This window comes from Salvelinus fontinalis, chromosome 33 (genome assembly GCF_029448725.1).
Source record: "Salvelinus fontinalis isolate EN_2023a chromosome 33, ASM2944872v1, whole genome shotgun sequence".
Classification (NCBI taxonomy): domain Eukaryota; kingdom Metazoa; phylum Chordata; class Actinopteri; order Salmoniformes; family Salmonidae; genus Salvelinus; species Salvelinus fontinalis.
This window is the reverse complement of record NC_074697.1, coordinates 49,991,702-50,003,883: the sequence shown is the minus strand read 5'-3', so window position 1 is coordinate 50,003,883 and position 12,182 is coordinate 49,991,702. Positions and strand designations below refer to the sequence as shown.

General features: G+C 45.5%; 1 protein-coding gene across 3 annotated transcripts in view; it reads left to right on the top strand.

Moving 5' to 3' along the window:
* masp1 (MBL associated serine protease 1) overlaps window positions 1-12,182 on the top strand; it is a 65,274-nt gene that overhangs the window by 15,529 nt on the left and 37,563 nt on the right. For all 3 annotated transcript variants that reach the window (XM_055896591.1, XM_055896592.1, XM_055896593.1), the window contains exon 5: window positions 9,569-9,765. In XM_055896591.1, coding sequence (XP_055752566.1) covers window positions 9,569-9,765 — 197 coding nt within the window. The remainder of the gene's footprint in view (window positions 1-9,568; window positions 9,766-12,182) is intronic.

Sequence of the window (12,182 nt, the reverse complement as noted above, 5' to 3'; positions counted from 1 at the left end):
TATGCGTCGCGGAAGTTAGTATAACAATGATCCAAGGATTTACCAGCCCTGGTAGCACAATCGATATGCTGATAGAATTTAGAGAGTTTTGTTTTCAGATTAGCCTTGTTAAAATCCCCAGCTACGATGAATGCAGCCTCAGGGTGTGTGGTTTCCAGTTTACAAAGAGTCAGATAAAGTTCGTTCAGGGCCATCGATGTGTCTGCTGGGGGGGGGGGGGGGAATATATACGGCTGTGATTATAATCGAAGAAAATTCCCTTGGTAGATAATGCGGTCGACATTTGATTGTGAGGAATTATAGATCAGGTGAACAGAATGACTTGAGTTCCTGTATGTTGTTATGATCACACCACGTCTCGTTAATCATAAGGCATACACCCCCGCCCCTCTTCTTACCAGAAAGATGTTTGTTTCTGTCGGCGCGATGCGTGAAGAAACCAGCCGACTCCGTTAGCGTCTCTTTCCGTGTAGCAGAGAACGTTACAATCTCTGATGTCTCTCTGAAATGTTACCGTTGCTCGGATTTCATCAACCTTATTGTCAAGAGACTGGACATTGGCGAGTAGTATGCTAGGGAGTGGAGTCTCCGAAGCCTGACCAGGAGACCGCCTCGTTTGCCCCTTGTACGGCGTCGCTTAGGGTCGCCGGCTGGGATCAGATCCATTGTATTGGGTGGAAGGCAAAACAATGGATCCGCTTCGGGAAAGTCATATTCCTGGTTGTAACGATGGTGAGTTGACGTTGCTCTTATATTCAGTAGTTCCTCCCGACTGTATGTAATGAAACCTAAGATTACCTGGGGTACCAATGTAAGGAATAACACATAAAAAAACAAAATACTGCATATTTTCCTAGGAACGCGAAGCCATCTCGGTCGGCGCCGTGAGAGAGAGGATCCGTCTGGCCCCGCAGCCTTGTGTATGTTAACCTGTTTAAAGGTCTTCCTCACATTGGCTACGGAGAGCGTGATCACACAGTCGTCCAGAACAGCTGATGCTCTCATGCATGCCTCAGTGTTGCTTGCCTCAAAGCGAGCATAGAAGTGATTTAGCTCATCTGGTATGCTTGTGTCACTGGGCAGCTCGCAGCTGTGCTTCCCTTTGTAGTCTGTAATAGTTTGCAACCCCTGCCACATAAGACGCCCGTCGGAGCCGGTGTAGTATGATTCAACCTTAGCCCTGTATTGACACTTTGCCTGTTTGATGGTTCGTCGCAGGGCATAGCAGGATTTCTTGTAAGCTTCCGGGTTAGAGTCCTTCACCTTGAAAGAGGCAGCTCTACGCTTTAGCTCAGTGCGAATGTTGCCTGTAATCCATGGCTTGTGGTTGGGGTATGTACATACAGTCACTGTGGGGATGACGTCCTCGATGCACTTATTGATAAAGCCAGTGACTGATGTGGTGTACTCCTCAATGCCATCGGAAGAATCCCGGAACATGTTCCAGTCTGTGATAGCAAAACAGTCCTGTAGTTTAGCATCTGCTTCATCTGACCACTTTTTTATAGACCGAGTCACTGGTGCTTCCTGCTTTAATTTTGGCTTGTAAGCAGTAATCAGGAGGATAGAGTTGTGGTCGAATTTACCAAATGGAGGGCGAGGGAGAGCTTTGTACGCGTCTCTAAGTGTGGAGTACAGGTGATCTAGAAATGTTTTCCCTCTGGTTGCACATTTAACATGTTGATAGAGATTTGGTAGAACTGATTTAAGTTTCCCTGCTTTAAAGTCTCTGGCCACTAGGAGCGCCGCCTCTGGGTGAGTGGTTTCCTGTTTGCTTATTTCCTTATACAGCTGACTGAGTGCGGTCTTAGTGCCAGCATCTGTCTGTGGTGGTAAATAAACAGCCACGAAAAGTATAGCTGAAAACTCTCTAGGCAAGTAGTGGCCTGCAATTTATCACGATATACTCTACTTCAGGATGATTTCGTGCACCAGCTGTTGTTTACAAATATGCACAGACCCCCCCCCCCCCCCCCCCCCCCCCCGGTCTTACCGGAGTGTGCTGTTCTATCTTGCTGGTGCAGCGTATATCCCGCTAGCTGAATATCCATGTCGTCATTCAGCCACGATTCCATGAAACATAGGATATTAGTTTTTGATGTCCCGTTTGTAGGATATTCGCGATCGTACCTTGTCTAATTTATTGTCCAATGATTGCACGTTGGCGAGTAGTATTGACGGTAACGGCAGCTTTCCAAATCGCCTTCGCCGGGTCCTGACCAGGCATCCAACTCTTTGTCCCCTGTACCTGCGTCGCTTCCTCTTGCAAATAACGGGGATGTCGGTCCTGTGGGGTGTTTGAAGAATGTCTTGTGCGTCGTCTTTGTTGTAGAAAAAATCTTTGTCTAATCCGAGGTGAGTGATCGCTGTTCTGATATCCAGAAGCTCTTTTTTGCCATAAGATAAGGTTGCAGAAACATTATGTACAAAATAAGTTACAAATAACACGAAAAAAAACACATAGCACAATTGGTTGGGCGCCCGTAAAACTGCTGCCATTTCTTCCGCCACCATTTTATCATATGTTAAGTTTGCTGAAAATAAACGCAGTTGACAGTGAGAGGACGTTTCTTTTTTGCTGAGTTTACATGATTCCATTTGTGTTATTTCCAAGTGTTGTCTTCACTATTCTACAATGTAGAAAATAAAGGAAAAACCCTGGAATGAGTAGGTGTGTCCAAACTTTTGACTGGTACTGTAATATATCGTTTGGGTATATTGTGTTTGTTGTATTATTAAAAACAGTTGTGGGAAGCACAAAGGGTTAAGTGCCTTGCTCAAGGTCGCAGAGATTTTTTTTCACCTAGTCAGCTTGAGGATACGAACCAGCAACCTTTCAATTAATGCCCCAACGCTCTTAACCGCTAGGCTACTGGCTACCTACCACCTAGTAAGGATAACTTGGCTATATACACGGGGTACCAGTATTGAGTCGATGTGCAGGAGTACGAGATAATTGAGGTAGATATGTACATATACTGAAGGTAGGAATAAAGTGTCTAAGCAACAGGATAGACAAACAGTAACAGCAGCGCATTTAATGAGTCAAAAGACTCATCAAATGCAGATATTCCGGGTAGCTATTGGTTAACTATTTAGGAGTCTTTTGGTTTGGGGTAGAAGCTGTTCAGGGTCCTGTTGGTTCCAGACTTGGTGCATCTGTACCGCTTGCCGTGCGGTGCCAGAAAGAACAGTATGACTTGGGTGGCTGGAGTCTTGGACACCGCCTGGTCTGGCTGGGACCACGACCCCAGTGGTGTAATGGGCCGTACGCACTAGCCTCTGTAGCACCTTGCTGTCGGATGCCAAGCATTTACAATACCAAGTGGTGATGCAGCCAATCAAGATGGTCTCAATGGTGCAGCTGGAGAAGTTTTTGATATGGATGTTGGCGTGCTCGGCCCTCCTTTTCCTGTAGTCCACGATCAGCTCCTTTGTCTTACTAGCATGTTGTGAGCCATGACCAGCCTTTCAAAGCATTTCATGGCTACAGATTTGAGTGCTGCAGGGCGATAGTCATTTAGACAGGTTTCCTTGGTGTTCTTGGGCACAGGGAGTATGGTGGTCTGCTTGAAACATTTAGGTATCACAGACTGGTTCAGGTAGAGGTTGAAAATGTCAGTGAAGACACTTGCCAGCTGGCCCTGCGGCCTTGTGAATGTTAACCTGTTTAATGGTCTTACATCGGCTACGGAGAGTGATCACACAATCGTCCGGAACAGCTGTTGCTCTAATGCATACTTCAGTGATGCTAGCCTCAAAGCAAGCATACACGGTATTTAGTTTTAGAAAGGTTTGCGTCACTGGCCAACTCACTGCTGGGTTTCCCTTTGTAATCCGTGATAGTTTGCAAGCCCTGCCACAACTGATGTGTCAGATCCGGTGTAGTAAGATTCAATCTTGGTCCTTTATTGACGCTTTGCATGTCTGATGGTTCGTCATAGGGCATAGTGGGATTTCTTATAAGCGTCCGGATTAGTTCCAGTTCCTTGAAAGCGGTAGCTCTAGCCTTTAGGTGCATCGATGGCATCGTCTCACAGTGACTGTACGTATATACCCCAACCAGAAGCTATAGATTATAGGCAACATCCGCACTGAGCTAAAGGGTGGAGCTGCCACTTTCAAGGAGCGGGACTCTAACCCGGAAGATTACAAGAAATCCCGCTATGCCCTCCGACGAACTAAGATTGAATCGTACTAGACCTGCTCCGACGCTCGTCGGATGTGGCAGGGCTTGCAAACTATTACAGGCAACAAAGGGAAGCAAAGCCGCTAGCTGTCCAGTGACACGAGCATTCCAGACAAGCTAAATGTCTTCAATGCTCACTTCAAGGCAAGCAACAATGAAAAATGCATGAGAGCATCAGCTGTTCCGAACGACTGTGATCACGCTTTCCATAGCCGATGTGAGTAAGTATCACGTTTTAGGTGAGACCCAGATGCAGACAGTGTCGAAGTAACAACATTTTATAACTAGAACAGGGGGCAGGCAAAATGACAGGTCAAGGGCAGGCAGAGGTCAGTAATCATGGGTGGTGGGGCAAGGTACAGGACTGCAGGCAGGCTCAGGGTCAGGGCAGGCAGAATGGTCAAAACCGGGAAAACTAGAAAACAGGAACTATAAAAAAGACAGGAGCAAGGAGAAAAACACTGGTAGGCTTGACGAACAAAACGAATTGGCAACAGACAGAGAACATAGGTATAAATACACAGGAGATAATGAGGGGAGATGGGAGACACCTGGTGGGGGTGGAGACAAGCACAAAGACAGGTGTAACAGATCAGAGTGTAACAGTAAGAGCTTTTAAACAGGTCAACATTCACAAGGCCGCAGGGCCAGACGGATTACCAGGACTTGTACTCCGAGCATGCGCTGACCAACTGGCAAGTGTTTTCACTGACATTTTCAACCTGTCCCTGACTGAGTGTGTAATACCAACATGTTTCAAGCAGACAACCATAGTCCCTGTGCACAAGAACATTGAGGGAACCTGCCTAAATTACTGCCGACCCGTAGCACTCACGTCTGCAGCCATGAAGTGCTTTGAAAGGCTGGTCATGGCTCACATCAACACCATTATCTCAAAAAACCTAGACCAACTCCAATTTGCATACTGCCCCAACAGATCCACAGATGAGGCAATCTCTATTGCACTCCACACTGCCCTTTTCCCACCTGGACAAAAGGAATGCCTATGTGAGAATGATATTCATTTACTACAGCTCAGTGTTCAACACCATAGTGCCCTCAAGCTCTTCATACCAGTCATCTCAGAGCTGTGGTACTGGGACGAAACACCTCCCTCTGCAACTGGATCCTGGACTTCCTGACAGGCCGCCCCCAGGTGGTAAGGGTAGGTAACAACACATCTGCCACGCTGATCCTCAACACGGAGGCCCTTCAAGGGTGCGTGCTCAGTCCCCTCCTGTACTCCCTATACTTGCTGCATGGCCATGCAAGACTCCAACACCATCAAGTTTGCAGATGGCACAACAATGGTACGCCTGATCACCGACAACGATGAGACGGTATATAGGAAGGAGGTCAGAGACCTGACTGTGTGGTGCCAGGATAACAACCTCTCCCTCAGCATGATCAAGACAATGTAGATGATTGTGGACTACAGGAAAAGAAGGACTGAGCATGCCCCCATTCTCATCAACAGAGCTGTAGTGGAGCAGGTTAAGAGCTTCAAGTTCCTTGGTGTCCACATCACCAACAAACTAACATGGTCCAAGCCTATTCCCACTCGGGAGACTGAAAAGATTTGTCATGGGTCCTCAGATCCTCAAAAAGTTATACAGCTGCACCATCAAGAGCATCCTGACTGGTTGCATCACTGCCTGGTATGGCAACTGCTCGGCTCTGAACGCAAGGCACTACAGAGGGCCGTGCGTACGGCCCAGTACATCACTGGGGCCAAGCTTCCTGCCAACCAGGACCTCTATACCAGGTGGTGTAAGAATAAGGCCCTAAAAATTGTCAGACTCCAACCACCATGATCATAGACTGTTGTCTCTGCTACCGCATGGCAAGCGGTACCGGAGCGCCAAGTTTAGTTCCAAAATGCTTCTTAAAAGCTTCTACCCCCAAGCCATAAGACTCCTGAATAGCTAATCAAATGGCTACCCAGACTATTGGCATCCACCCACCCCCTCTTTTACGCTGCTACTCTCTGTTTATTATCTATGCATAGTCACTTTAATTCTACCTACATGTACATATTACCTCGACTAACCAATTTGTTTTTATCTTTTACTTAACCAACAATGCAGTTAATAAAAATGTGTTAAGGGCTTGTAAGTAAGCATGTAAGGTCTACACCTGTTGTATTCGGCGCATTGATTTGATTAGGTCAGTGTGGATGTTGCCTGTAATCCAGGGCTTCTGGTTGGGATATGTACGTACTGTCACTGTGGGGACAATGTCGTTGATGCACTTATTAATGAAACCCGTGACTGATGTGGTAAACTCCTCAATGACTTGTATTAGGGTTAGGAACTCGAATTCCTACCTTAAGTAAGTTAGGGTCGCATTCCCTTTTTAGATTTTAAGGATTCGGAATTGTTATGTAAAGCAGGCAATTGCCACACAATTGATTGGGCCTAATTCTGGCATTATAGGCCACTACACTAAGGCCTCTATGCTTAGCACTCAGCATTAAGGACATGGATTCGGGGTAAAGCCCTGCGTTAAACTAGCATTTTGTCCAGGCCGGGGGTGTACTTGTACATCAAGCTGCCTCACACTACAGAAACAGGAGATATATTCCTGCCCTATGGGCTGTTTTGGCTTGGACAAGGCTACTTCCACTAGGCTATTTGTTAATGACAGGTTGCCTATTTTGAATGCCCTGGGTGAGGTAAGAGCTGATATAGGTGCAGGTGTCCCAGACAAGGATAGAGAGAGAGACTTGAGGTTGCGTTTTAAGAGTTTTAGCTCCCATTTATTTTCTCCCATTAAAAATCATCCATTTAATTCCATTGACTTATGTGCTAAAAAAATAAACATTAAAACATTCGCTTCAGCACATTTTACAACATAAATCCTTCTCGTACACATAATGACACAATCTCAGAAAGCTGGTAGCCAAATGTCTCTATTGCCTCCTCACCATGATGTAGGATGGCTGACCGCTTAAAATCACTCGTGGTGAGCAGATTGGGCAGTCAAGGTAGAGAACCCCCATTTTGGGTTTGTCGGTGCTGACCATAAGGAGCCGGGTATGGCGCAGGGGAAAGTGGGGTTTGGGTGTGAAACCCATTAGTCTGTGGATGAGGAGGTGGTTTCGGGGCGGGTGTAGGAAGAGGCCGATAAGGTGATGGTGAAGGAGATCGTGGTGATGGTGACTGATACTGTGATCCATCTGGATCTTGAACCTCCGTCTCTGACTCATCTTGAAATCCTCCTGATCCGGACCTGGATCTTGAACCTGTGACTCCCCCTCTATCTCCTCACTGGCAGAGGAGAATGACATGACAGGTTGTGATGCTCTGCCTGCTCCTGTAAGCCCCTCATCCCGCTGTTGAAGAGGGCCATGAGCTCTATGGTGGGGGTCAGGCACAACCCTTTGTGGTTGTTGCGCTGAATCAGGTTCACGGCTTTCCTGTTGCTTCCTTTCTATGAAGGCTGCTATCACCCGAGCATCCTCCAGATGTAGAAAGACAGACGTCACTGTCTTTCTAGATGTTTGGCTATGGTTTCACGTGCTTCAAAGTCTTGTCATGTTCGAGTGTCCAAATGCCTACACTCTTCATCAGCTTGAGTGTCCTCTATGATTTGACGTTTGACCTCCTAGTTCAAGGAGCGTCACACACTTCCTGAGAGCAGCAGCTTGAGTTACTCACGGCCTCCGATGGGACTCCACCCCATCCACTCCCACAGCTCTGAGATGACTGGTATGAAGAGCGGCCCTCCATGCTCATTGAATGAGATGATTTAGTGGATCTTAGAGATTTAACAGAACATTTCTCTGATCCCCCATTGTACCTCTTCCGTGAGGTGTTTTCCCAGAGACTGGTGAAATAACAGGCCTTCATGTGTTGGGGCCTCCATCGGCTCTAAGGAAGAGGGATTGGATGGAGAGTGTTGAGCCAGATAGCTGCTGTGGTCGTTTGGATCATCTCTTCTGAGGTCGGGTTATGTGGGGGTAAACCTCATTGTCTCTCAAACGAGTCGAGGGCTGTTTCCCCATCCAGCTCTTTCCACCCAAAACCGGCTCCTCTTTAGGCATAGCTCTTGCTGGATGTGTGCATGATGCACGTGAAGGCTCCACTTGCTTGCAGCTCACATGTGCCTGGCCTAGCTATGGGAGAGTAAGGTTGAGGTTTGCCATTGAGGTCCCCATCCATAGGAACACCTGTATCCCACTCCATATCCGGCCAAAGGACCACTTGTTATGGCAGCTTGCCTATTTTGAATGCACTGGGTGAGGTAGGAGCTGATTCAGGTGCAGGTGTCCCAGTTACAGGACAAGGATAGGGGGAGAGAATTTAGGTTGTGTTTTAGAGAGTTTGAACTCCCATTTATTTAATCCCTTTAAATCATCCACAGGGTATTGGACACGCAGATAACATAAATAAAATTGATAATGCTGGGGAGGTTCTTTACAACTGCCTGGATTGTTTGTGATTGAACTGAAAGGCAAAGGAACTCAGGTATTTAACAAGGGAAATTGGTTGAAGGTGTGCTCAGAGCATAGAGATGTATTGAGATGTCTAGTGCCCAAAAGCCTGTAAAACATGGGAAGCGCTATTTGAGGACTGATACGTAGTGATTTCTTCACATCTCTATGGCTTAGAGGCACCTGCATTCAAAGGGACAGTTAACAAAAAGTGTGAGAGAAATTAGAGCCTTTTCCACACTTAGTACTAGATTCCTCGTTCTGTGCCACAAGACCAAGTGAACTGGTTGTATTGTGGACCAACACTGACCACATGTCATCACCCTTCTATTAAGCAACCTTCGACGCAGCCAAATTCTGTGTGTGTGTGTGTGTGTGCGCGCCCGCTCACATGCATTTGTGCATGGATGCGTGAGTGGATTGTGTGCTAGTTAGAAAGGTCTGTTTTGTATCCATTTCACTCCCCTCTTTCTATCTCACTGATAGCTGTCACTGATTGATGACAAGTATTTACATTGAAGCAGCTGAAGATATGTGAAAAATGTCTGTTTACTTCAGAGAGTTACAGTATGTGTTGCAGATGCTATAATCTTCTCTTACTCCTCCAGTTGGTTCACTGTGCACGTTCAAAACTGTCACTGGAAATAAGACGTGTGTGTTCTATGCACTGCGTCTATAAATGGGTTATTACAGTGTGGTGTGTGTATGGTGGATTTTCATGAAACTTGTGGAGTATTTATCAAACATGATCATAAATCCTATTTTATTAGTGTGTGCATAGAATGTATTGATTGATTAATTGTGTGTGTGTGTGTGTGTGTGTGTGTGTGTGTGTGTGTGTGTGTGTGTGTGTGTGTGTGTGTGTGTGTGTGTGTGTGTGTGTGTGTGTGTGTGTGTGTGTGTGTGTGTGTGTGTGTGTGTGTGTGTGTGTGTGTGTGTTCCAGTGGAGTGCAGTGATAATGTGTTTACGGAGCGGTCGGGGGTGCTTTCCAGTTCCGACTTCCCCAACCCCTACCCCAAAAGCTCTGACTGCCTGTACCACATCGAGCTGGAAGATGGATTCCTGCTCAGCCTGGAGTTCGACGACACCTTCGACATCGAGGACCACCCTGATGTCACCTGTCCCTACGACTATGTCAAGGTTTTTCAATTTATTTTGATTTTGTATTCAACCTTTATTTAAAGGGAGTCATATTGAGAGACATGTATATTTTCCAAATGAGCCCTGTAATACAAGAATACAAGAATACACATATTAAATATGAAATGTATCAATAAATAATAATCGTAATAACAATCAATCAGACAGTTTCCCAATTTCCCACCCCAACAAGACAATAAAAGTTTTAAACACTCCTCTGTGAACAGGTCACTCACCAATGCCCTTAAGTGACCGGAAGGCACTCGGAAATCTAATCTGTGTCCTGAAATTCGTTCCATGTATGTGGTGGGTGAAAACTAAAGGGCATTTTACCTAGATCAGTAGCAACAAAAGGAATATCAAGAATTAGCCATTCCTGGGAGCGAGTGAGGTATTTTGTTCTTCTGTATGTTAGAAGCCGTGTAAATGAACAGAAGGAACCGGACGTCTCCAAGTGGCCACACACCTCTCCAAAGTGTGCACAGTTCCTCAGTCATTTCAATACACTTTTATGACTCAAGGAAAGAGCTTTCAACTATTAGGTGCTTTTTTTTTTTTTTGGCTCTGTTGCTGTGCCGTTAAGGAACTGAAGCGAGCACACTTGTAGTGTGTTGTTTGGAACACGACCCTCCATCCCCACTGTTTTATTTTACACAATCCAAAAAACGTTCCATTATAAATCACAAACTGGCTCAGGTGGGCGTCATATGAAATCTAACTTTATTGGCAACATGATTAGCTAAGTCAGGGATGGGCAACTGGTTGCCTGTGGGCTGCCCCCAATGTGTAGGCCCGTGGATCAATTTCCCCAAATAAAAAACGATTAATATTGAAATAATGGAACTAAGTCGGGCTCTCAACCTTCTGTTGCGAGTTAGAATAGTAGTTAAAAAAAAGAATGTGGTTGTGCATCAGATAGTCACTCAATTAGCCCATGTCAGGAAACATTTCTTAGACTACTAAGTTAGTCAACTGGCCAGCTATCTAAACTTGTATTAATCATGGTCAAATGACCCACCGGTGGGCCCCCATTGATTTTGTTTGTCACTCTCACTCAGATATCTTATTAAAAACTGCTAATATTTATCTCCACCCTATGGCAAAACGTGTAGAATTCCAGCAAGCTTGCTTTAAAACTGCAACATGTTCTCTACGCCTCATGGAAAAATGTGTAGAACTGTAGGAAATTAACTCTAAAACTTTTTTATTTATTGCATAGGGCCCCCAAAAGGCTAGGGCTCTGACTGGGTATGGATGTGGGTACACAGACCAGTGAGCCACTGCAGCCCCTCATAATAAGTTCTGAGTTTTGTTGGACCCACCCCCATCCAAATTGCCCATCCCTGCTCTAAAACTTATTTTGTTCATCTTTGTGTTCAAGAGGGGGGCCCTAGAATGTTTTGCTGGCAAGGTGATTTTGCTTAGGGCCCCCAAAAGGCTAGGGCCGGCTCTGACTGCATGTGTGGGTATGGATGTGGGTACGCAGACCCGCAAGCCATTGAGGCACATAATAATTTTTTGTGGTCCCCACCCCCATCAAACTTTCACAAGGCACTTCAGAGAGATACACTTTTGGTAGTGCTTTTGGTGTGCCAAGAATGGAGTCTTCCACTGTTAATTTACTTCACCATAGTGGCGAACATTCTGTTCAGAACAACCCGGGGTATGATGCAATGTCATCCATGTAACTGTGAAATAGTGATCATCAATGTCGATAGGCCTACTGTAAATTACATGCTTTTTGTTATATGGAAAAGTAAAGAGCACTTTGGACTCCTTGACGTCTCATCTATCAGAACACGCTTGCCCCTCACAGGTTAGCGTTTTTCGTCATAAATCTTGTTCTGGAGGCAGCTCTGCCTCCAAAGGGAGAATTATGTGATTGGTTGACTTAATGGTGAGGGCTGAGCTTACATTTCAAACATGCTGCATGCTCTGAGAGGACATTTGACCAGTCTGCTATTACGGTGAGTGAGCATTTATTGCATGTGATTAGTGATTTATTGCATAATTATGGTTTAATAGATAATTGTATTTCTCATTTGAAAGTTGTTTATTTTCTAATCTTACAAATAAAGTGAACATTTTATATCTTGTTCACTAACTGACCTGCCTAGCTGGTGGTGGTAAGATTTGTTAGCTAGCAAACTGGCTAGGTGCTATTAGCAAAAGGTATTGTTGCTGTATTCTAATTATAGCAACCATTTTGCTAACATAGTGTAACGGGTGACGCTCTCCTCATCCTCGGATGAGGTGAGGAGAGAGGGATCTGAAGACCAAAACGCAGGCTTTGGGAAATAAGCCATCTTTATTAAGCAACGATAAAGATGGCAACACGAAACGAAACAAACACTTGCAAAACTACAAAATAACAAAACGACGTTGACGAGACCTGAACATAAACTTACATAACTAAA